The 26,872-nt window shown below is 38.0% G+C and overlaps 1 protein-coding gene across 1 annotated transcript in view; it reads left to right on the plus strand.

The window, feature by feature from the left end:
* ATP9B (ATPase, class II, type 9B) overlaps positions 1-26,872 on the plus strand; it is a 151,650-nt gene that overhangs the window by 117,655 nt on the left and 7,123 nt on the right. The window contains exons 14-25 of the mRNA XM_010008700.1: positions 1,143-1,391; positions 10,947-11,108; positions 12,883-12,975; positions 14,105-14,188; positions 14,723-14,893; positions 19,553-19,651; positions 22,363-22,452; positions 22,916-23,060; positions 23,381-23,445; positions 23,897-24,052; positions 24,201-24,265; positions 25,184-25,292. Coding sequence (XP_010007002.1) covers positions 1,143-1,391; positions 10,947-11,108; positions 12,883-12,975; positions 14,105-14,188; positions 14,723-14,893; positions 19,553-19,651; positions 22,363-22,452; positions 22,916-23,060; positions 23,381-23,445; positions 23,897-24,052; positions 24,201-24,265; positions 25,184-25,292 — 1,488 coding nt within the window. The remainder of the gene's footprint in view (positions 1-1,142; positions 1,392-10,946; positions 11,109-12,882; positions 12,976-14,104; positions 14,189-14,722; positions 14,894-19,552; positions 19,652-22,362; positions 22,453-22,915; positions 23,061-23,380; positions 23,446-23,896; positions 24,053-24,200; positions 24,266-25,183; positions 25,293-26,872) is intronic.

Consider the following 26,872-nt stretch of genomic DNA (forward strand, 5'->3'; position numbering starts at 1 on the left):
GTTTCTGAATAGGTTTTCTGAGTTACTACCCTGGTGTGAGCAGAAGAGCCTTTGGTAGCACTGAGACATTTGGTGTTACTGCTAATATATTTGATATGCTGACTTAAAAAACAACAACCAAAAAAACCCAAATCAAAACCACCCAAACCACCAAACAAACATAAAAAACCCCCAAAACAAGGAACAAACCCCCAAAAAACCCAAACAAAAAACCCAAATGCACTTATTTTCAGCTAATTATAAACATATAGTACTTTCTCTGAAACTATTAATTCAGCCTCATGCTTGAGCATTTCTGAAGGATAACTATTATTTTGCATTATTATTTTATTAGATTATTGTAATGTTGTAAGGACAAACAAATTCTAGCCTGCAGCAAAAGCATACAAATGGCATTAGTTAATAAATAATATTAGAAATCGTGTAGATTATGAACTAAATTGGCAATGGTTGTATTCTAATAAGTCATTTCTACTCAACAGTGATACTTGCTTTTGTTCTTTTGTTCCATACCAGTGTGCTGATCTTTAAAATACAGAGATATAGGTGCAGATTTAAAACAAAAGGGGTTTTTTTCCAGTTTAATGCATTGGAGTTTCCAACCTCTGAAGTACACAGGTGACAGACTGAAGAAGATGCACAACAGGAGACCACCCTTGCAATTTTGTTTTGGTGTTTCTGAACTCATCCAGTCATTTCCTGGCTTAAATACTTAATTCATAGAATGCAAAGGACATTGAAGGAGTATTGTGACAGATCACTGAAAAGAAAACATTCTGAAGTGAGAAAGCAGGGTTTTCTTCAGAATCCTGTCATCCTGTTCACCCCTTTCACTGCATACGTGTTTTCATTTTCACATTTTTCAGTTGCGTGCAGGCTCTTTTACTGAAATCTGATTACAAAAGCAAAGTGATGAACCCACAGTTACATATGAGTTGTACAGAAAAGTAGATGAAAGTTTTTTCTGAATCACAAACTGAATGACTTAACAATACATTATATACAATAAATACATGGTCACAGTCCATGTCGCGTATCAACCTTTTTAAAGGGAACAATAGGATATAGATATATTTTATAGTATTAATGTTTTATTTCTATTATTGAGCTTTGTTTTACACTTTGTTGTGTTGGTCTTGAAGGTGCACTCTCAGAATAGTGGAAACAGTACGAGTTCAACACCATCTAGGAAACCTCAGTCATCTGCACCCAAAGTGCGCAAGAGCGTCAGCAGTCGGATCCATGAAGCAGTGAAGGCCATTGCACTGTGCCACAATGTGACCCCAGTGTATGAATCCCGGGCTGGTGTGTCTGCAGAAACAGAATATGCAGAAGTGGATCAGGACTTCAGTGATGAAAATAGAACTTACCAGGCTTCCAGCCCTGATGAGGTTAGTATGCAGGGGTGAAAAAATTAGTATCTCAGAAAGAAAAGGATAAGCTAAATTTAAAAGAGCACAGCAGTGAAAGAAGGGTGTTTTGGGGTGGGGTTTCTTTAAAATTATGAGTAATCTGGTTTTATTTCCTCTAAAATTGTGGCAAGGAGCTGCTGATTCTCTCCCACATAGAAATGTTTTCATTTTTTTGCCCCAAAGGTCTGTGAAGTTGTTCTAAATCCATTATCCACCCAGCCTGTATCCTCTACTTGACCCAGGTGCAGGACCTTGCATTTGGCCTTATTGAACTTCATGAGGTTGGCACTGGCCCACCTCTCCAGCCTGTCAGGGTCCCTCTGGATGGCATCCCTTCCCTCTAGGGTGTCAACTACTCCACACAGCTTGGTATCATCAGCAAACGTGCTGAGGATACACTCAATCCCACTGTCCGTGTCCCCAACAAAGATGTTCAACAGCACTTGGCCCAGTGCTGACCCCTGAGGGAGAACCCCTTGTTGCTGATCTCCATCTGGACATTGAACTTCACAATCTTCAGTGTTCAGTCAAGGCTACATCAAGTGTTGCACAACTTTAAACCCCATTTCAATAAAAACATTCATTTGACTTCCACTGAAATCTGAATTTTATACAAATTCCACTGCTTTCCATGGATTTGAGATACTATTCTGAATAATCCTGTTTTGGGGCCTAAATTATTTGTCTAAAATTCAGTATTAAAAGTTAATAGAAGAGAGAGGCAAAGTTCAAGCTTCAAGGTACTGTAAAGCAGGCATAAAATAATTATAGCCCACTCACTTTCTAAAAACATGTAGGAGCTTGCTATATAGTAAAATAGAGATATAGAGTATCTCAAGGTTGGATTGCCTCTGAAAGTGAGCAGGTTGAGGGGCATCTTTGTTTTTAAAAAGTGCTAGCAGTGTCTGAAGCTTGAATATACTCTTGGTTATGTAGCCATTGTATCTTATTCATAATCAAAACAAGGTTGTAAGATGAGAAGAAGGGAGTGTGTATCTGAAGCCTGTATATTTTTCTAGCTATACAAGTTGATCTAATACAAGATAGTATTTCTTCTACAAACCTCCCCTTGCCACAGTATAGCCTCTTATTCTTGCTGTGCATTTGCTGTACATGTCTAACGTTTCACCCTATTCAACACAGCAATTCAAACTGCAGGCTGTAATTGGAAAAGTAACAAGTGTCTTTCAAGTATTTTTAGGAGTGCAAGAAATAATATTGTCTGTCTTCATGTAGTACTGAACTAGCCATCATTATATATTCTATAAACACAGTTCATAATGTCAAAGGATTGCAGAAAATAAAGAAGTGACTGGTTCTCAATGGTTAAAGTGGAAGTCAGAACATTTTTTAAAATAAACTCTAGGCATAACATGAGACGCTGCTCTTTGTCTAAAATGAAAAATCCCTCATACTATTTGTGGTGTTACACAGTGTGGATTGAGAATGCTGGAAGTGCATTTGTTTATGCCAGAGATAGAGTATAAATACAAATTTTTAGTGTAGTTGTACATAGCATAAGTCAAACATTATACACGTGTACAAATTTTCACATGCACATGTATTGGTATTTGCTAAATAGGTCAGTGTAATGAGCCTGTGAGGTATTACTAACTATACTGAAAGACTGCCTGATCAGGTATCTACCTATGAAGAGATGATGACAGCTATGGATTAAGTAAACATTCTGCTTTAACAGCCAAAGGTATCACTAAATCAGGTGAAGAGAGGTGCCATTGAGACTGTGAGAGAGAATGTTTTTTCTCCTACTTGCTCCTCTGTCCCTGTGGGCTTTTGTATTTTCAGTCAGTTATTTGGAATGTGAAAATATTAACATAAAGAGCAATTTTCCTCTCATATTTACAAAAGGAAAGAATTGTAAGACTTCAGATTTGTGCAAGTGGTGCCCTGAGATGAGAGTAGGGAATTTGACCTTGAAAAGAGGGAGGGAAGTAAAGCTAATAATGTGTTAATACGATGATCTAGGGTTCAGGGTGGAAAGGGAAGTGGAAGAGGAAATCAGAAGCAAGGAAACTGTTAGTACTTCAAGGAAGAGGAAGCACAGGTATCCTTTATTAATGTTATTCTTAATTCATACATTCAAGCTATGACAGTGAAATGAAAAACTTACATTTAGAACATATATAGAATTTCGTTTTAGTTTCTCAAAGATAATACTTGAAATGCAAGTAAAATTATCATATTGAACAAATATACTTTAATATAATGAGAAATTGATGTTAAATGGAGTCTTATAAAAAGATGAAGCTACAAAAAACACTTAAACCACATAAAAATTGCAGCATGACAGCAAAAAACCTAGGAGTTGAAAGACTAGCAGGTCTTTATCATAATTTTTTTAAGAGTTCTATTGATGCAATGTTTGCAAATCACTGGAGCCTAAGGAAAATAATGTAAATGGTTCATTATTTAGCTTATTGAACTTCCCTGCAGTTAGGTTGACGGATGATGCCAATGTTTCCCAATCACCAAAGTACCATTTTAAAAGCATTTTTTATTGAATAAAGTGCTTTGAATATTGCACCCTGGAGCTTTATTTCGGGAAATGGTTCAATTGATGTTTTCTGTTTAACCTCAGCACTGACCTATCACAACATATTTGGTTAATAAGCAACATTATCATTTAATAGATTTAACCAGTTTTATGCATTGTACTTTCTCAACATTACAACTCTGTTCTCTTAGATTTTGTTTGTAGGTCTGGCTTGACTGCAGTCTTGATAATCTGTTATTTTCACCATTGTCTTGCATTATATAATATTATGTTATATCATCATAGCATATAAAGAGCAGAAAACAATGTGTAAATATACACCATTCTTCCATATACAAAGTATAAGCAGTTTAGTAATATGTTGACATACTATGCACTTAATTGACGTGAGGAGTTAATTTTAAAATCTTCATATCTCTGTGTGTGCATAATTATACAGAGAAAATATAACCATAACAAAGTATGCACATTTAGAAGTAGGTACATTCATCATAAAAGATGTATTTGGCTATTATTAGAGTATCCTGAGATAAGTAACTGATTTTGTATTCGTAATGTGAACCCTACTTATGCCAAGCTCTTTGTTTCTTATGATAAGTGATCAATATTTCATTTTCTCTGAAAGAGTGGAAAGTTTCATTTGTCTGTCACTTGTCCTCTACAGCTGTAGCATAGCAAACAATAAACATTCACTGAGAACTCACTGAAAAAATGGAAATGGCTTCTGCTTGGCTGTCATAGGCATGGGTTCACTTCATCTGTAGAAAGCCAGCTACCTTAATGTAATGAACAATCATAAAAGAATAAAAGCTAAGCAGGTAAAGCATCAAAGGTCACAAAGCCAAGCAATTCAGGGGCTTGCTATGAACAGGAGCCTTTGAAGACCTTTGCACCTCTTGGTTAGAAAAGATTGATCAGCCACAATTTTTAATGACTGCTTGCTCTCAGAAACCAGCTATTTGTTGGTTATGTTTTTTTCCTTCATGGTTAGATTCTCAAGCATTTCTAATTCCAGGATTTTTAATATTTAAATACTACCTTAAACTATATTCAGTTATTTAATTCCATCGTTTCTGTCCAGAGACAACAGAGTTGCTAAAAATAATTACAGGGATACAAGGCCAATCATTTAAAAACAGACAAGGAAATGACATGCCCTTAGTGAAGCAGCTTTTGTGTTTACAAAAGTGAAGCTATAATGTATGAGGCATGTTGTATTGTTTAATTCATTTTATTGTGTGTGCTTATTGAAGCAAGACTAATTGTGTTGTTTTGTCAATGTATTGTGAAAAGCAAATCACTCAGTAGCATAAAACCATCACTTTCATGACCTTCGAGACCCACAAAGAATAACTACTCCGTAGCTTGTCTTGAGTATTGATCAGCAGTTCTTTCACATGATCAAGCTGTATTTTTAAGTTAATAATTTTATTTTAATTATTAAGTTTCTTGATGGACTGCAGATGTTAATTACCAAATCATTGTTTATAAACATAAACAAACTAGGGAGGGTTGGTAATATACATGAGTTGTTGTTGAACAACCCAAATAGAAACTGTTGAGAGCACTCCAAAAGTGGAAAAAAGAAACCTCACTGCTTCTTTGTTTCCAAACCAATAGCCTTAACTTCAAAATACCATGCATATAACTTCTGTATACCTTATACAGCAACTGATTTTGAAAGTAGATGCTGTTGTCTGAGATGAAGATGCTCTTAAATACTCCTAAGTAAATTAAGGATGTTCATGAAAGTTCTAAGCAGTAAAAACAGGTCACAGATTTTCCATCCTTAGTCTATCTTTCTCATCCTACAGATTACCAAAACCTTTGAAGCATTTATTTAAATGGGTCATTTTCCAGTTTAATTGGTTAGGTTCATAGCATGGCTCCAGAATAGCTGTCAGCATAACTGTGGGGCAACTCCCAAACTGCTGGATAAGGTGAAGAGCCATCACTAGCCATGAAGCTGTGAATCTTTTTCTTAAACTGACTTTAGCTCAAAGGGAATATTGTATGTTGAAAGTGACCATTAGTTGGTCATAATCAGTTCTGAGTGACACTTCATAAATATTGAGCACTTAGCTGTTTTTCTAGGGAGCAGCAATGGCAGGCTGGCCCGTGAGGAGAGGGAAACCAGGACCTGAACATGATAGCCAGGGTGCTAGAAGCAGTAGCTTCAGTGATCTAAGCAAGTTGAAAATACCATGTGCCCTGGCAGAAACTAAAGACAGGATTGTTGTGCAGGTCTATGATGATGAGGCACAACTGAACTCAAGCCGAGAAGTCAAATAATGAAGTCAGGCTCAGGTCCCAAGACAGTAACCAACATTAGCCACAGTCTGGTGATAGCAAGGAAAGCTCATGGCAGTGAGGCAAGTCCAAAGCCAGGAGGTCATGTCTGTCTGTCAGGGCCAGGTCAGCAGGGTATGTGGCCAAGTGGGGGCATAGCTGCGACATCACTGCAATGTAGCTGTCACAAGACCAAGTGTGAGAGAGAGCAGACTCCACAGAAGGTTTTCCGTGCTGTTTCTTCATCACAGTTCTTAACAGTGAGCTGGCCTTGAATGCAGCTGGTTAAGCACCTAGGAAGGAGGGTGTAGTCAGGGCTGTGACAGTTTCTTTAAATAAGATTTTGAATATTTTCATAGAAATATATCGCTGTACTTGTCTTGGTTGAGAGAAGGTTGGTTTTGAGTCAGCTAAGTATCCAATCTGTTTGAATTTACCCAAGTGGGATGGGTTGTTACTGATTTTTTTCACATCTGCTTTCTCTCTCAAAATATCCTATTATAAAAAACAAAATTAGTGGATCAGATTCTTAAGACCAGCTAAGTTCCAAACAGCCCAGAATTCAAAAGGTGCCTTAGCAGTATGATGGAAAGAAAGTAATATGTTCCGGGCCCGATTGATATAATACCTAAAGCAAGCAAGAATAGCCTTAGGGTATTTTTTTTGTCTTCTGCCAAGGAGTAGCAGCCTTTTTAGGGTTGATCCAGTAGCTGAAGGTCCTCAGGATTCAGCAGGGTGCTTCAAATACCTCACTTTGTGGATTTTTAACCCTATATGCCTAAAGGCAAAGCAAGTACCATTTTTTCAAGTGACCATGTTGGATTTTCTTTAACTGGTACTTCTTCATGCTATCATGCTCCCAAGATAACAAGTGACTATAGGTAGTTACATTTCCAAAAGAGCAAAGGGACTCAGTGTTGCACTTTCCCAAACTGAAAATTAGTAAGACAGCAGGGTGATAACTGGTATTTCCTGTTGGTCCAGAGGAAGCTAAGGAAGATGTTGATCTGAGAAGCAATGAGTGTGCCCTTCCTCGTGCAAGTTGTTCACCCTCACAGGGAAAGGTCAAGAGAATTTAGAGATGGGCTTTGAGTTGGGCTGTGTAAGGAAGAGTCTTGTGCATACTGATTGAATGGCCTAAAGCCACGTAACACCACTTCATAGAAAAGCAAACTCCTGTTGCTTGGTGGGACAGGGAGGTACTTAATTCTTTCATCCTCATAGTTGAAAGTAAATAAAGATACAGCTGTTTCTTTAAATGTTTTCTACGGACAATTGTTTCCTCTTACATATCAGCCTTAATTTTGACTATCAACCCATGTACTTAGACATCTCTGCTGTTTTCTGTGTGTGATTCTTTTCATTTGGGCTATTAAATGGGAGTCATAGGCTGATAGAGCTTATAGTAGAAGACACTTTTTCTCTAAAAAAAATGTTGACACCATAGTTAAAAAAATATTTAGAATGTGGTTTACTATAAAATTAAATATACCACGTTTTTTGTGGCCTATCAATTTGCATGTTTTCAGAAGTTTTGGGGTTTTTCAAAATTGTTGATCAATATTTATTTAAGGTAAAATCAGTCAAGTGTTCTAATGAAATATGCAGTTCGGAACCTACAATGGGAGTAATGGTTTTTTGATTTTTTCCTGTGCTTGATGCAGGTTTATGAAGTCCTTAAGTATTAATTTTCCTGACTCTAGTAAGCTTACGTTCTATGACTTATAAAATAACTAACTGCATCATTGCCACTTAACCTAGTGTATTTTATGGAATTTTCTAGAAACTACCTAGATGCTTGTTTAGATTTAGTTATAAAAGATAGCTTTTCTCAGATTCATTGCATTTCCATTTCATAATGTAAGTATTTGCTACCTTCATTCTTTGGAAGTTGCTACTTTTACCTTGTCATGCTGTCTTTACCCTGTGGATTGCTACGGTGGGGGAAGACAACTAGCAAGTTAGAAACCATAGAAGGTCTCTTTGACTCCAGTACATTACCTTTCCTGGAAGTGCTGCATAGTTAGTGAGTTCAGGTGCACACCTGTGTCTCAGTGGAGGGAGGACTCTGTATCTACCCACGTATTGCTGTCTGCCAGGCAGCCATTTTCCACAGAAGGAAAGCTTGGTGATAAACCAGGCAAGATCCACAAAATGCTAAATGAAGTCCTTAACCTGGATTCAGGAAACATGGTATGTTTCATCTGTGTGTGTTAGGAAATAAATGTGTATCAGGAAATAAATATTAGAAAATATTTATTTTTTAAGTCAATGAAAGACTTTTGTCCTCCTCCAGCCTTTGGTATCTGACTCCATCCAATATATCAAGCCCTGTAGAAGCCATAGCTGCTACATTTGCCTGGCATTCTAGGGATTCTTGTGTGCCTACTAGATTGCAAGGCCATTTTAATGTAAGGTTTCAGAAATGCATTGAAGGTAATATACTTGTAGAGGGGAAACATCAAGGAAAGAGACTTACCAAAGAATCCTTTCTCTGGACTCTATATAACCACAGAATCACAGAATGTTTGGGGTTGGAAGGGACCTCTGGAGATCACCTAGTCGAACCTCTCTGCTAGTGCAGGATCCCCTAGAACAGATTACACAGGAGCACACCCAGGCAGGTTTTTAATATCTCCAGGGTTGGAGACTCCACAGGCTCCCTGGGCTGTATGTTTCAGTGCTCTGTTACCATAAGAGTAAAGAAGTATTTTCTCATATTCAGGTTAAATCTCCTGTGTACCACCCATTGAGTTGATATTTATTTGTTGAGATTTATAATTTAGATTTTCATGCCATTTCTGACATACTTCTTTTTAAATTCGTATATTCTAAAGCTTCAGATATTTAATGGTAAGGTCTGCCTATCTTGTTCTGGTTGGTATTAAGGTCTAGCTGCTCTGATTCATTCTGAGAGTCACACTTAATGTCTTGCTCTCAAGTTTGTCCAGTTGCCTTTTAGGCATCTACTTGACTCTTGAGCCTTATTGACTATTACTGCTACATTATTTGCACAGATCAATTTAAAAGAAAAAATAATGCATGCAATTGTGTGTAGGCCAGGTATAAGAATCCAAAATTACTGTGCTGCAAAATGCAAATTCAAATGGTAGGTGAAGCCAAGCATAAACAAAATAATAAACAGATGTGAGTCACCAAATATAGAACACTTAAGTCCTAGCTGCAAAGGGACGCAAGTGAGATGATAGGGTGTTAGTAGAAAGATGCAATTTACAGGTCAGAATGTAATAGTAACCTTTCACTGTGAAAATTGAAAATTAACCTTGGGAGTATTGGGTCATTTACAGCTTATATGGTACTTTTATTGAAGAAAAGTACCTAAAAAGATTTCCTGTGATTTTCAAGATTTTTAAATGGTGTTTAAATGTTTGGTTTTTTTAAATGTGTTATTTTCTGAAACTGCATCTCACTGGATTTTCATTTGGTGATGTCTGCACAGATGGTTTCTTATAGGCTCACAGAATTTGTTTTTCCAATTTTAATTTTTCATAGAAGCTATGGTGATCTACTGGCTTTGGGTGAAATTGTTAGTATTAGTCATCATGTCTGTAAAACTTATCTAGGTATTTTAGTACTTGCATTTTTTTTTATCAGTCTGTTTTTTATTTATTTCATGTTACCTGAGATTAATAGCAGAGGCAAGTTCCATAAAAATCATGTTAACTTCATTATAATTACCTTTCTAGTAATTTAAAAATCTGGTTTGCAGTAATGATTAGGAATAATGATTGGAAAAATTTAAATAGAATTGAGAAGGATATTTATTATTTTTTTTATCAGAAACTTCCTATTCAGTTAAGGAATATGACTTGTACATAATTAGCAGTAAAGCAGCTTTCCTGATGTATTAATTTTTAGGAGGAATAAAGCGCACAGTGATTGTGACAGAAAATATCTAGTGTATCATCTAAGGCATAAAATAGAAGAAAGCAGAATCTAGGTGTCATACACTTTAGAGCAGCAAAATTTGTTTAAAACAGTGTATCTCTAATGCATATATTTAAGATGACAAGTCATAGTAATGAATAGCAATGATTGTATGATATGGTATTTCTGGGTTTGTCAAAGGGACTTTTACAAGTGTGTTTGTGGGATGCAGTACTGTAAGCTTGGTTTGTATCACATTTGATAACAGTAAGAACTCAATTATGTTATTGTTGAAAAAAGATAACAAAATTATGCAAATGAACAAAGTAAGCTAAAAATAAGATCCTTTGCGAATCTGTTTAGTATATATTACAGACTCTCAGCTTGCATGTAAGTGTAGATCTAATAAAAAGTTTTCTATGGAAATAATTCTAAAATCTTTTACTTGCATAGCAATGCAAAAAAAAAAGCAAACACACAAATTGTATTCTGGTTTTGCGTAATGTCCACTGATGTCCTTTAAGTATCATTTAATATATATGTGTTTTTATTAGAACTGTTATTTCTGAACAATATATCTTACTTGAACTAATTCCTGCAAATGAGTTATTTCAGTTTCTGTGTTCTTCATAAGAATTTTTGTAAGCTTTCTGAAAGAAAATATTTGTTTGCTGTATTAAGATTTTGTACTCAGTCTGCTGCTGTCACTTTTTTTTTTCCTTAGACTCTTGGAAGAGTTTAGAATTTTACCCTGGCAACAGCTGTTTTGCTTTAGCTTAACCTATATCCAATATAATAGACCTTCCACACTTGTCTTTTTTTTCCTTCTTTTCTGTCTTTAGGTAGCTCTGGTGCAGTGGACTGAGAGTGTTGGTCTCACTCTGGTTAACAGGGATTTGACCTCAATGCAGCTGAAGACCCCTGGTGGACACATCCTGACGTACTATATTCTGCAGATCTTTCCCTTCACTTCTGAGAGCAAGCGCATGGGGATCATAGTTAGGGTAATTTTGGGAGTGTTCTTGGGTTTTATTTATAATTATTTTTTTAACTGATTTTTTTTTTTCATCAATAGAAACTCGATCCTTCAGGGAATGCATTTCACAAAATTTTCGAAGTGAAAGGTTCAATGACATAGTTACACATGAAATACTAGGCAAGCAATTGTAGAAAAATCAGGCTAACCTGATGTTGCAGGGAGCTTTGTAGTGGACAGACTCTTACACGGGAATGTGCTAAATTCACTACTTCATATTTAGCCTCTGATAGTACAGATTGCCTTTAAGCCTTTGTTTAAATTTTCCATGTGTTCCTTTCATACAAAATATGTTGCCTTTGGCTGAAATTTCTTAACAGTAGTAGTTTCAGTATCTTTCTGTACTACTAGTGCTGCTGCTTTTCCAGACCCAGTATTGATATCTGAACTGTCATCCTTTTTCATTTGCCCACGATGACAAGCCAGGCACGCCATCAGCCTTAAGCATGGATACTTCAGGCAAAATGATCTGGGCTGCATCAAAAAAAAGTGTGGCCAGCAGGTTAAGTGAGGTGATTCTGGGCCTTCTACATGGCTGTCATCATACCCCACCTGGAGTACTGTGTCCAGTTCTGGAACCCTCAGCACATGAAGGACATGGAGGTCCTGGACCAAGTCCAGAGGAGGGTCACAGAGATGATCAGAGGGCTGAAGCACCTCTCCTATGTAAACAGGCTGAGAGAGTTGGGCTTGTTCAGCCTGGAGAAAAGAAGGCTCTGGAGAGACCTCATAGCAGCCTTCCAGTACCTGAAGGGGACCTGCAGGAAAGCTGGGGAGGGTCTGTTTACAAGGATTTGTAGTGATAGGGTAAAGGGGTAATGGCTTTAAACTGGAAGAGGGGAGATTTAGGTTAGCCATTAGAAAGAAATTCTTCAGTGGGATGGTGGTGAGACACTGGCACAGGTTGCCCAGGGAGGTGGTGGATGCCCCCTCCCTGGAAGTGTCCAAGGCCAGGTTAGATGTGACCCTGAACAACCTCATCTCGAGTCCCTGCCCATGCAAGGGCATTGGATCTAGGTGATCTTTAAGGTCCCTTCCAACACAAACCATTCTGTGATTCTATAAATATGTGTGTGCTGAAGGAAAGATCTTGGCAAGTCTGTATTTCATTAGGTGAGGTTGGCACTAAGAGCCTGTTTCACAGTGTCATTGTCAGATATATTCTAAGAAGCTGCGTATCAGACGAATTCATTCCTTTTGCAACAGACCATACCTTACAAAGTCCTGATTTGGATTATATTTCCCTGTATGTTAATTCCCTGAATATGCGATAAATGTTTCATCATTAAAACGTCTGTAACAAAGATTTACACTAAGTTATTTAGAATTTATTTTTTATTATTACTTAGTATTTCAAAGATACGGAGCAAACTTGCTGTTGTGGGTTAGGTAGTATATACCACCAAAGGAAAAATAGTAGTTAGAGGAGGCATAGTAGTGAGATTTTCAAATTTATACTGGCAGTTTAGGGAAGCTGAGAATCTTCTACTCACATCAACTTCAGTTAGAACTAATTATCATATACAAGAACATAGGGAATGTGCATCTCAAGGGAATCAAATGTCACTGGAAGTAGTAACATCAAATAATAAAACTTATCCACCTCTCGGCCAGGTACTTCATCTTTTATAAATGATAATCTGTTGACTTATCCAGTGTCAGTTTATTGGCAGGCAAATGTTTTAACTGCATAAACAGGTGTTTTTTCTCCCCACCCCTCTATTTCTTTTGTAAAATTTTAGGATGAATCTTCAGGAGAAATTACATTTTACATGAAGGGTGCAGATGTTGCCATGTCTACTATTGTACAGTACAATGATTGGTTAGAAGAAGAGGTAAGAAACAAAATAAAAACTTATAAAAATTAAAATGTTATAAAAATAAAAATTTTAAATAAAAATATAGGCTATTACTGGAATAGGTTTAAAAGAGAGCCTGACCCAATGCGGTAATGAGTTTCAAAGTTTAGTTACCTATATCCTGAATGGGTTTAAAGAGGTTAGAATTATTTCCAGTTCTTGCATAACCCACAGGAAATGCAAAGCTGGTAGTCATGGCAGAACATGTTCCTACTTAAAACAAGGAAATTTGTGTTACATTGACTGAACTTTTATACAAAAACTGTTTTCTTCTGGGAAGTTTTCTGCTGTAGACCTGTTTGTTCTAAAATGACCTTTTTTATAAAATTCCACAGTGATGTATGATTATGATGTTTGATAAGGGCTTGCAGCCCAATTGAAATAGTTTTATGCCATTTTTATTAAAATTAATATAAAATAATAAGTGACTGAATTTCAAAACTGGTTATTATTTTTTTGCTGTGCAGCTCCAGTAGGTACCAGCAATCATCTAATTTTGACCCTACATACAGACAATATGTTAATACAATGATTACACCATGTATGTTCATAATGGTATTGGCAATATGAATCAATATCTGCTGCAGGGCAGTTTGATTTATTCAGGGACATGAATAAATTAAACTCCCTCAAGACCTAGCAAAATGTCATAAAAATTACTTTTGGTGATAATGATGCACAATTAATTGTAAAATACTTGTTTAATTTATTTAGCTTTATGAGGTCAAATCAATAAGTGTTTTGAACTGAACAGCCTTGTTTTTCATTAAGACATGCTATTCCATGGCTATTTTTAATAAGCATATTTCTGAAAAAGAAAATGTAGCTCTGTTACATGCCTGTAAAGTAGTTTTAATTTATTTGAAAGCTTCAACCTAAAAGAGATTTTATTTAAGCTAGAAGAGGAAATCTAATTGGTTTACCAATAGCATACCACTTCATTCGGGGAACTTTGAAGTATAATTGCTTTTCATTATGTTTGTGGCTTCTCAAAAAAAAAATAAATCTAAGAGTATAAAGAAATATCGAATGTTATGGCACAGTTATAAAACATGTACATATAGTTGAATATTTGCATGATTGTTCTGTGATTTGGTCCATTCAGTGTGGTAATATGGCACGAGAAGGACTGCGTACACTGGTTGTTGCCAAAAAATCACTGACTGAAGAGCAGTATCAAGATTTTGAGGTATGAAGAGACAGAGGGATCTTGTGCTTCACTGCATTTACTTCTAGGGGAACATTCCTCTTTTTTGCTATATTGAAGTGGCCAAAAAAAGATGTTTCATGTTTAAAACATTACTAGTTGAGGTATGGCACACAATCTGTTAGAGATTTTGTAATTTGTTAGTGATTGTTCTGCAGTTGTACATAGGCTACCGTTTTGCTTTATTATGTGGCTGGAGAGTGTTTTCCCAGAAGCTAGTTCTAATAGTTTCTAGAATTAGCTAGTGCTAATTCTGTAGCTTCAGCATGACCTGCTTAGATGCTGTGATGCCTAATTCTTAATAGTTTTTCTGAAGGCATTCTCTTGATTTGTCAGAAAAAACATGTATAATGTAGGGTATAAGGAGAAATTTGCTCTTTTAATCTTGTTCATATTAGTGATATTGAAAGACAAATATATAGCCTAATTAATACATAGTATCAATTATTGACAGGCTGAATGTGTACTTTATGAATCATAACAAACTCGTAAGTGGTTTTGTGTTTGTGCAAACAGAGTCGATATAACCAAGCAAAGTTAAGCATACATGATAGAAACCTGAAGGTTGCTGCTGTTGTAGAGAGTTTGGAGCGAGAAATGGAATTGCTGTGTCTCACTGGAGTAGAAGATCAGCTGCAAGCAGATGTTAGACCAACTCTAGAGATGCTAAGAAATGCTGGAATAAAGGTACTAAACAAATACTGCTGACAAAACAGGTTATCATTTATTAACTTATTTTAAGAAGACATGAATTACGTTCGTCTATATTCGGGTTCATTCAAAGGAAGAAATATGCCATGTCCTAAGCACATTCTGGGCATGGGCTAGCAGAAACAAACAAGACTGTGTGCCAAGTTCCCTTGTTCCTCACAGGCTTCATTGATTTTAAGCCTAGTTCTGTAGGAAAACTACCAGTGGATAAACATATGTGATTCCCAGTCATTTGTCCTCTGACTGTCTACAGTTAAACTCTCCTAGCTGACACTAAATGAGTTTGGCACAAGATTGCTATGATAACAATGTTTTGAGGATTGACACTCACAAGAAGTCTCAGAGATCACAAGGTGGATTGTTTGAACTAGAATTCAGAACTGCCCTTGGACTTTGTTCAAGTCATGTTAAAGGGACAATGTCAAAAGCTTTGCATGAGAGTTAGTGCAGTGTTTTTTTCATAAGCAGGCTATGCTAGACAGCTGTCAATTACACTTTTAAAAGTAATGCATTTATTTGAGAGAACGTTTCAAGTGAAGATAAGCAATATCTGAGAGGAGTGGGCAAGATTTTATACATTTTGCTTGAAGCAGAGTATCAAAATCTGCACAGAAGGGTGTCTTGACTTTGCTTTGGTTAAACTGAATCAGATACAATGATTTTGTTAACCTAAGAAGAGCAAGTTATTTTGCTTTGCAGCAAGCATGGGTGTCACGGGCCAGTACTGGGGGGCTACCGCCTGTCAGGATGTTACCGCGACTTCCTCTCCCAATGTGGAGAGGTTTGTTAAAAAAGCCCGAGTGTCCACCTCTGTCAGAGGAACGGCCACTGTGGGTCTGTTTCTAAGAGAGTAGATTAAAAGTACCCTCCCACCACGCTCACAAATTGTTACTGAGACCAATGTTTAGTTTGCAAATTAATCAGTTTATTAAGGGACAATACAAACTAAGGGATCAAGGTTCAGGAGAGGTTAGCTAGGTATATATATTGGAAAAGGGATTCAAAGGCACTGTGGTCTATAAAAGGCACACTCCGAAGGAGAGGTGTAAATCAATGGAGTGAAAGGGTAGGAGTTGAGCCCAGTAAGAAAGTTAAAGAGTGTGTGTGTGTGTGTGTGTGCGTATTTACCCTCCTTCCTTGCGTAGCGCAGTTCTCGAAATGTGCTGGCAGGCTCGGCTGGAGTTCCGCAGGGGGACCGGTGTCCCAGTGACCGGGGCGACCCCTTCCTGCTGCTGGCAGGGCTCTGGTCCCGTGGCTCTGTGGCAGACACAGGCTGGGCAGGCTTCTTTGGTCCGGTTCGGTCCAGGCTGGGCAGGCAGGGTCCCCGGTACCCACCCGCGACAATGGGAAATCTATCTGCATGAGAGAGGCGTGGGAATGCATGGAGTTCTGTCTTGGGACAAATGATGAGCCAGCTGAGAATTTATATGTTAGAATTAGTGAGCAGACCAATGTAGACAACGTTGTGGTGTCTGCTACAGACTACCTGATCAAGAAGAAGTAGAAGAGGCCATCTTCAGACAACTGGAAGAAGCCTCACACTTGCCCATGCTGACCCTTGTGCTGGACTTTCACTACTCCAGTATCTGCTGGGAGGGCAACAAAGGAGGGCACAAGTAAACGAGGAGAACTTTGTAGTTCAATGTTGGTAATTTCTTGACACAAATGATTGAGGAGTCAACAATGAGAGATGCTCCATTAGATCTCATACTAACAAACAATGAGGAAAAAGCCTGGAGCAGGTCTCGCAAGTCTATGGGACCTAATGTGGTCTATCCATGGGTCCCGAGGGAACTGGCAAATGCAGTTGCTGAACCTCTTTCCATCATATCTGGGTGGTCATGGTGGTCTAGTGAGGTTCCTGCAGACTGGAAAAAAGGTAACACAGCCTCTATTTTTAATAAAGGGGAAAAAGGAAGACCTGGAGGACTACAGGCCAGTCAGTCTCACCTCTGTGCCTGGCAAGATCATGGAATGGTTCACCTCTGTGCCTAGCAAGATAATTTTCCTTCTGGATAATATGCTAAAGCACATAGAAAATAAGAGGGTGATTGGTGACAGCCAACATGACTCCACTAAGGGCAAATCATGCCTGACCAATCTGGTGGCCTTCTATGACAAGGCTACAGAGATGATGGGTAGTGGCAGAGCAACTGACGTCATCTACCTCAACATAACGTCCTGGTCACAGACTGCAGGCACAAATGCAGGCTGAGGGGAGAAGGGCGAGAGAACAGTCCCAAGGAAAATGACCCGGGGGTGGTAGTTGATGAGAAGCTCAACATGAGCCACCAGTGTGTGCTGGAGGCAAGAGAGCAACTGCATCCTGGGCTGCATCAAAAGAGGTGTGGCCAGCAGGGCCAGGGAGGTGATTCTGCCCCTTTACTCTGCTCTGGTGGGACCCCACTGGAATACTGCATACAACCCTAGAGCCTTCATCACAGGAAAGACATGGAGCTGTTGGAGAGGGTCCAGAGAAGGACCACCAAGATGATCAAAAGGCTGGATCACCTCTGCTGTGAAGACAGGCTGAGAGGGTTGGGGCTGTTCAGCCTGGAGAAGAGAAGGCTCTGGGGAGACCTGATAGCAGCCTTCCAGTACCTGAAGGGGAGCTTTTCACCGGAGAGGGCAATGATAGGACAAGGGGTAATGATTTTAAACTGAGAGAGGATAAATTTAGGTTAGACATCAGGAAGAAATTCTTCACCATGAGGGTAATAAGGTGCCTAGGGAGGTTGTGGAAGCCCCCCTCCCTGGAGGTGTTAGACCATGTTGGATGAGGCTTTGTGCAGCCTGGTCTAGTGTGAGGTGTCCCTGCTCATAGCAGGGAGGTTGGAACCTTCCAGCCTTAACCAATAACCTTAACCGTAACCTTGGTCCCTTCCAACCTTAACCATTCTGTTATTCTATGATTCTATGAATTGGTTAGGGATGTGAAAGTTGGTTTGATGGCACAGCTTTGGCTGCCCAACAGGAGTTATGAAACGGTGAAGTTCTGCAGGCTCAGGAGGATCTTATTACTGTTTAATACCTGAAGGGACTGTCCAAAGAGGACAGAGCCAGGCTTTTTTTCAGTGATGCACAGTGAAAGCCCAAGATGTAATGGATGCAAACTGAAATAAAGGAAGCTGCACTTGACTACAGGAAGAAATATTTTTAATGTGTTTTCAAAATCTGGAGCAGGTCTCACAGAGTTCATCAAGTCTCCCTCCTTAGAGATGTTCACAACTGTCTTGACATGGTCCTGAACAGCCTCCTGTAGTTGATCCTGCTTTGCACTGGGGAGTTGGACTAGATAATCTCCAGAGACCACTTTCCATGTCTGCTATTTTTGTATTCTATTTTTAATTAATTCCTGTTCCCCAGAGGCTTTCAGGTGAATTAGCTGGTAATGCAGTCATGTGCACAATTAGAAAAATGCATATATGGATTAAAGCCTTATGATGACATCAAGTTTTAGTTCAGTATGGTATGACTAGAGCAAAGTACTTATATATTAGTATTTTGTGTATACTATTTTTTCACTTGCTCTTGGTATTTCTCCTATGTCTGGTCACTTCTGACTGTTAGGTATATCTTGCTACAAACAGGTATAGAATATTTAGAATTTTTAGGGGATTTTGTTGTTCCTGTTTTGGTTTGGTTTCTTTAGTGATTAGTTCTAGGATTTCAGAGCATTAAAGATGTTCTGACTTTAATTACAACCAACATTATAGTAGGCTAAAAACAGAGCTGTAGATGGGTAATAAAATTATAGATTACCCAGTTGCTGATGAGAAAACTTGAGTTTTCTGTCCAGACATTGACCCACACATGGACACTAATGAAAAGGGTGTTACTTGAGATGTATAGGAAAAGAGAAGACAGAGACTTACGGTTTAATAAAGTTTCAACTGTTAGCTTAGTGTAACTATCCAGTAATAACTCCTGCAGCTTAATCATTCTTTCTGTGTGGTCTGTTCTGTTTCATCTAGGGCTAATGCTGGTTCATCCAGATGCCCTTCAATGTTCTTGGTGTTAAGGGGCTGAGGGAGTGAGAACTGCCTCACTTTTAAGAACAGCTGGATCTTCAACCTTATTTCTTAAGGTTTAATGCCTTCATCTTCTGCATGGTCAGCAGGCAGGGTCTCTTTGGAGCGTTGGGACTGTAGCTTTTCCTCCAGGATATTTTGTCTCACTGCTTGGCTGCTGCTTTCAGATAGATTCTCACTAGGGTCGCAGACTCTCGTGGTGCATCATTTTGCTGACAAGTATTCTCTCTCTTGTAGGTGTCTGCATTGTGACTCTTGATCATGGTAGCATCAGGGCCGTAGGGAGAGGCTTTTATGCTTTCCCTGCTGTTCAGCTATGCCAGTAGGTTTCCCCAGAGTTTCACCTTGTCTTCATGTGGATTGAGACATTGACCCTTGTGAGAACAGAAGGGGAATGGAGCTGTCTGAAGTACACAGTTCTGCCTTGTGTGCTATTGCAGTAAAAACTGCTCATTAATTTTAGTTAAAAATGCACATATCGGTCTATTTTCTCTGCTAGTCTAATGCCAAAAGGTAACAGAATAAGGCTGGAGAAAGATGTCATTACATTTGGAGAACAGGTACATTTATGTCCAGTGGATTAAATGTTTACATTATTTTGCAGATATGGATGTTAACAGGAGATAAACTGGAGACAGCAACTTGTATTGCAAAAAGTTCTCACTTAGTGTCTAGGACTCAAGATATTCACATTTTCAGACCTGTAAGTATAGTTCCAATTTTTTTTGTTGGTTCATCAAAGGACAGCTAATTACAATGTTGCTTTTTTTTATTAGTAGTTGGCTGCTTGTTGAAAATGGATGTCTTACTGTACTGAGTGTCCTACGATGGCCAAGAGAGTAGGTAGTCATTCAAGGATGCAGAATTACAAAGCATTGCTTCTGTTTCAGGGGAGTTGTTTCTAGATTTGTTGTTATGCTACAGAAAATGTTTGTAGCCATGGTGGGGTGACCCAGGTTCAACATGTTTTACACTCTTCATTTACACAGTGGACATAGTAAGGTACCTCTGAATAATGATGGAGAGGGTTCTATGTGAGGTGCTGAACGAGTAAGAAAAGTGTCCAGGAATTTAGGCTTCCTGAATGTGCTTTTTGCTTGATCTTGCATTTTTATCAATATTTATAGACTCCAGCAAAATTAATCCTGAATTAAACCGTAAGGCCCACGTCTTCTGTATAGACATAATTCAAATCTGTATGAGAAAAATTGATATATTTTTTAAAATATCTTTATAGTTATTTGTGGTTTTTTATCACACCATTTAAGATAATTATTGGAAAGGTAAACTGAGTATCTTTCTCTGTACATTTTGCTTATATTTGCATAGCATCAACTCTGGTGAAGCTGAACAGAAATAGATTTTCCAGACGTTGATTGATGCTGTGTGATCAGACATAATATGTCTCTGTTTGTTCTAAATGAACCACTTGCACCTACAGAAATAATTATATGAATATAATTTACATGTAAATGTAGTTTTGTCTGAAGCGTCAGAATGGAAAATTAGGCCCTGCAGACTACTATTTGCAATTAAATTATTAATGCTTCTGATAAAACTTTAGATCAATTTTTGTTGACCTTTCCATGTTATAACGCTGCAAATTAAGTCTTCTTGAATAAAATCTATTTATTTGAGTCAGATTTTTATTTTCATTACCTCGACTAGTAATAACACATCAGCGTAAAACTATGTTAACTTTGAGTACGCAAAGTTTTTAATTGGTTAGAAAATGGATCTGTACAGAATTATTTATGTGGCTGTATTTGTTTCAAATAAATTAATTAATATAAGATTAATATAATAATATAAGAAAATACCAAGCCCTCTAAAATGTCCTTTTTAATTCTAAATTAATAAATAAAAAATTACTTAGTGCTTTGTCTTTCCAAAAAAGTGCATTTTGTTTTTAATGCTCTTCCTTTTTGTTCGTAGAAGTCTCAGCTTCTTCATTTTGTAATACATTTAGCTCATATATTGTTCTAGAGTCATTTACAAATTTTTTTTAAAAACCACCTCTGTTAGCTGAAAGGTAGAACAGAGAGGGTAATTACTGCTCCTTAGTGTGCACCAAGTGCTGACATCTTTTAATCTCTGTAATGCAAAAAGATTATAATGGGCCAATTCAATCCCAGGTTCCTAACAGTTGCCAGATAAGGAGTTTTCTTTTTACAGGTGTAATTGTGGGAAAGGAAGAAAAAAATTCTGAACTGGGGCGTATGCATGGGTTTTTTCTGTTTCCAGGTGCTTTTTAATGTAACTCAAATTATATATGTGTTAGACAGAGACTGTAGGGAAGAGAGGGAAAAAGGTCTTTGGACTTTCTGATTCTGGGTAGCAGTGGGCCAAGGACAAGCTTCATATACAGGATAATTACGACTCACATATTTTTAAAGTTATTTAATCAAACTGCTAGCAGAGCCAAAATTAGAAGTGTAATCAGAGTTTTTGTTTTTTCCTGTGCTCGGAACTTTGTCTTGCATGATAGCTTTAAAATCCATTGATCTTTTATTAGAAAAAAACCCCAAAACTACTTCAAAATCTGGTTATAACTTAATTTTTTTATGCTCTAGCTCAAAACCTTCCAAGCTCCATTTGGCAACTTTTGACCTTTTCTTGCCATTCACAGCTGGGTCTTTCTAAAACAATAATTACGTATATTAAAAAATCAATGATGTAGTTCTTTTGTATTATGTATCAGAGCACTGGAATAGGCTGCCCAGAGAGGTTGTGGAGTCTCCTTTTCTGGAGACTTTCAAGACCCATCTAGGTGTGTTCCTGTGTGATCTGCCCTAGGTGTTCCTGCTGCAGCAGGAGAGTTAGACTAGATATTCTTCAGGGGTCCCTTCCAACCCCTACCATTCTATGATTCTGTTATGCCACTTGGTCCTGCTGTTTTATACTCACACAAGATCTAAAAGGATTAGTACTAGTGAGCATTTTTTAATGTGCTTTTTGAACACTGTCTCCTTACCCAAACTGAAGGAACTATTAATATGAATAGTTTTCATTATTCTAAGATCATATCTTACTGGTTAATACATAAAATTTTGGGGGTTGCTTGATTTTGTTGTCTTATTTTTTTTCTAGTCCTGCTGAAACAGGAAGGCTTGGGTCAGCTTGAACTTAATCTATTTTCATGTCATTAATTCTTTAATTTGTTAGCCCTAGTCTACTTTGGTGAGAAACCAGTCAAACTTGACTACATGGGTTTTCTTTGTTTGAGGATTACTTTTTCACTCCATCAGATTCAAGGCTTGTAGTCACATCCCGTGGGTATTGGGCTTGCACTGGGATAAAACATTGTTGAAGAACCGAGGCCTTCTGGGTATGAGTTCTCAAGACCTGATTTATTTAGGCAGGTTTTCTTTAAAAATATAACAAAATCTTTTAAGTGAGTGGTTTTTATTGAAGGTTACCACTCGAGGAGAAGCTCACTTAGAACTAAATGCCTTTAGGAGGAAGCATGACTGTGCCTTGGTGATATCTGGGGACTCACTTGAGGTAAGAGCTTGGGTTTTGTCAAATTACATTTCCCTGTTTGCTTGTGTTCAAAAAGTAGTGTTAGTGTCTTCATGTTCTTAAGCTTTTTTCCAATATTTGCTCATACTTGAACTTTTCCTTAGAGATACTTTTTTTCATTGAGTGCTAATTAGAAAATGTATATTTTGGATGGGCAAATGTTACTGGTTTGCTGGTCTCCTGTATAGGTACAGAATGGAATCTGTATGTAGCATGCTTTAGTATTGTCTCTTCCCTTGAACCCAAAGAGTGTTGGCTCTCTAAATGAAACAGAATGTCAGTTAAAATAGTAAGGGCACAGTCAGGAAAATGTGGCTTTTTTCCTCCCACATGGATATTGTGCCAGCCACACTTCATGAAGGAATTCTTTATACTGTATTTTTCTGTTAGACTACATGTAGTAGTATTTAATAATAAGTAAATGTGAGTGTATTTTTTCCCTTAGGTTTGTTTGAAGTATTATGAGCATGAATTTGTAGAGTTGGCTTGTCAGTGTCCTGCTGTAGTGTGCTGCCGATGTTCTCCCACCCAAAAAGCTCATATTGTGAAACTGTTACAGCACCACACTGGAAAACGCACGTGTGCAATAGGTAACCTTTGGCATGATCTTCCTTTGCAATAGCTAAAATCTGTAATAAAGTTAAGCAGTAGATGGCACCAGTGAGAAACAGTTGAAACAAAATCTTTATCAACAGCCAGGTGTTGTGTAGCTGTAGCAGAAAATGCCATTCCGTGAGAAAGCTGTGGTTATCTTCTTTATTCCACAGGAAAGTATTGGTCCCTGAAGTAATTAATCACAATCCATAGATTAATTATAGGAATGTAAAGCTGTATAAGAGGTTTCTAAAATACTGTAAGGTCAGGAGAGTAAAACTTCTGAAGAGCTGAATATTGCAGTGACATTTTCCAGGTGATGGAGGAAATGATGTCAGCATGATCCAAGCAGCAGACTGTGGAATTGGAATTGAAGGCAAGGTAATGTTAACAGCTTCATTGTCATAATAGTATAGTTACATGGCATTCAAGGGTTTTTTATTAAACAATAGTGAGTTGATCATTTTTAATTGAAGTATGCTGTAACATGATAAAAATGCTTGGTCTTTGAACAAATATTTTCTTTGCTTCTGTGTCCTCTGCTTTATCTTTTTTAATACAAAAAAAAAAATCAAGAAAAGCAGAATACACTGCAGTTTTTTCTGTGTAGTATTTACTTGAAAAAAGCAGGATGGGCAATTAAATTTGCCTGTTAGAGCCACTGTGTCTTAGAATATGAACAAAAAATTATCCTTTGTGTCTTTTTGCAGGGTTGATTTCCAAAGCAGGAGCAAACTTGACTCTTAAAATTAATTACCACTTAGAATTCTGAAATTTGAAGCACATATTTTACATTGGTTTTCATATTTGGAATATTTTTGTTTTGTTCTAGGAGGGAAAACAAGCTTCCCTAGCAGCTGATTTCTCTATCACACAGTTTAAACACATAGGTAGGCTGCTGATGGTACATGGTCGAAACAGTTACAAAAGATCAGCAGCACTTGGTCAATTTGTCATGCACCGAGGCCTTATTATTTCAACTATGCAGGTATTTAAAACTTTGTCTTCTGAATAGTTAAAAACACTGTCTGTCTTTGAAATGTCACAAAATCCTAAAGCACCTGTATTATTTTTTCTGTATTGTAATGTTTTGTATATAGAATGATATTAAATATATAATTATCTGCTTTTTGTAGGCTGTATTTTCATCAGTCTTCTATTTTGCATCTGTTCCCTTATACCAAGGATTCCTTATGGTAGGGTAAGTGAAAACCAACAGTTACAATATCTGGTAATAAGTACAGCAAGCTACTTTGTTAAATCCCATCATGTAGTTGGTGTCTGCCATATTTTTCATACATTTTTCATTGGTACACTACCAAAACCTGGAATGAGTCTGCAAAGATAAGCCAAACTAGGTTGCATATGCACTAGATGAGGGAGGAAGCCTCATGATCAGGTCTCTGAAGAGGGGGACCTGCAGAGCCTTAGAAGATACTATATAACCTTTTTCACATATGGACTGTAAAGACTAGAGGAAATCTCCCAGACCAGTCTCAGCTGTTACACAGATTGCCAGACAAGCCTCAGTGAGAATCAGATTTCTGCCAGACTCTATAGAGGTGAGCAATAGCCCTCTCCAAAATGTTAGTAATAGTTGTGCTGGGTTCTAGAAAAGTACATTCTAACGTATGCATCAAGCATGGGCATACCAAAATCCAAAGCCATTTACAGAACTGTTAAGACTGTGGTTTATCCACCTACCTATACCATGATATCTGGAATATAGTGCTTGTTTTTCTTCAGTTTTCATGCCATCTCTGCATGAATTTCAGTGTCAGGTCTTTGAACTGGTTGTCCAAAGTAGAAGTGTAAAGTGAGTATGGTAACAGGCATTAAGTTTGGGTGATACATATATAGAAGAAATACATTTTTTTACTGTTTTTTGAATTTATAAAAGCTCTATAACTTCTCATGTCTGGCAGCTCTGAGAAGAAGAAGATCAGGTTGCATGTAAAAAGCTGTATTGGTAAGCTGTCTTATTACTAGATAGAAAAACAAGTGTAATTCCTCTTACATAAAAAGAATAATAAGAAAAGAAGAATAAAAATAACTCAGTAGATTAGTTTAAAATCGTATCATACAGAAGTGTCATCCTGTGTGTTTTTCCTTCTCCTAGGTATGCAACCATATATACTATGTTTCCAGTCTTCTCTCTAGTATTGGATCAGGATGTGAAGCCAGAAATGGCATTGCTGTATCCAGAACTTTATAAGGATCTCACAAAGGTATGAATGTCCTCAGTGCTCAGATATGCACAAATGCTGAAATCTGCAATGTGCAAAACTGGGAATTCTAACAAACATTTTATTTGGGTATTCCATGCAAGACAGATGCACAACTAATGCAATGCAGACTTTTGTACTATGGAAATAATCCATGGTAGCAAATGTTGCACTCAGATTTATTAATACATTTTTAAAGTCACCATGGTTGGACTGAAATAAATCAGACGTGAAGGTATGTTGATGTAAAAGTTGCTTTCAGATTGGTCCCACCACCTCTGATCTGGAGTTATTTATGCCTACTTTTTCCTTTTTAACTTTCCTTTTTTAACTAATAGGGTGTTCTTTTCCTTAAATTCCAGAAACTACTATACTGACCTCCAAAAGCTGATTTTCTTTAAATAACAGATATCGATGACTGATATTTGTTAACTGAAACACCTTGTAGATATTGTTTTCTCTGTGTTTGCACATACCTGCAAACAGTGAAAGCATGTAATTTATTTACCTGCAAAAGTGAAACAAACCTCAAAATTCTGTTTTCCTACGTTTTTTTAAAACTACTTCTGCTCCAATTAAATGGTCTATTAGAAAAGTTGTGATTTAAGACAGAAGCTCAAAAGCAAGCTAGTTGAAGAGGGTCCAATCCAGACCCTCTGTATTTAATTGTACTAATTGGGACAATTTTTTCTCATCTCTTAGAGATCTTGATCCTCTGTTTCTCCTCTCCAGAATCTTTACAGTTTCTTTGTGAGATTTCAGGCTATGTTTAATCTCAAACAAGGACTTACACCTGCCAAAGGCAATTGTAAGCGTGCCTGTACGTACCTGATGATAACTTCTTGATGCAAATGGGGGACACACCAACTAGGAGTGGAGGGCTGCTGGATCTTGTACTCACTAACAAGGAGGGTTTGGTTGAAGCAGTGACGGTCAAAGGCAGCCTTGGCTGCAGTGATGATGAGATGATGGGGTTCAGGATCTTGAGTGGGAGTGTTGTTGTTCTTTGTCTCTCTCTTCTGCCTGGCTCACCATTAATGTCGTGGTTTGGGCCCAACACAACAACAAAGCAACAGCCCCATGGCCACTCACTCAGCTTCCCCACACACACACACACTGGGATGAGGAGGACAAAGATCATGGGTCAAGACAAAGGTCAAGGAGGGTTCTTCATCAGTTAAGGTCCCAGGCCAAACAGACTCAACTTGCAGAAAAAATATAACTTCACACAGGACACAGACACACACAGAGCAGGGCTCACACACGTTATCCCTACCCCTCTCTTTTTCCCGGGACCAAATCCCTTTGTTCCCAGCTTCTCTTCCCTCCTTCCCCCCAGCGGCACAGGGGGACAGGGGATGGGGTTTAGAGTCAGTTCACAGGCTGGTGGTTCCTGCTGCTCCTGCCTCCTCAGGAAGAAGGAGTCCTGCCCTGCTTCCCCACAGGGTCCCTCGCATGGGAGAGAGTCCTCCAGGAACCTCTCCTGCATGAGTCCTTCCCACGAGGTCCGGAGCTGCTCCAGCCTGGGCTTCCCACAGAGTCACGGGGGCTTCGGGAACAGCCATCTCCCCTGGCACCAGGGT

The sequence above is a fragment of the Chaetura pelagica genome, unplaced genomic scaffold (genome assembly GCF_000747805.2).
Source record: "Chaetura pelagica isolate M959 unplaced genomic scaffold, ChaPel_1.0 scaffold332, whole genome shotgun sequence".
NCBI classification, from domain to species: Eukaryota; Metazoa; Chordata; class Aves; order Apodiformes; family Apodidae; genus Chaetura; species Chaetura pelagica.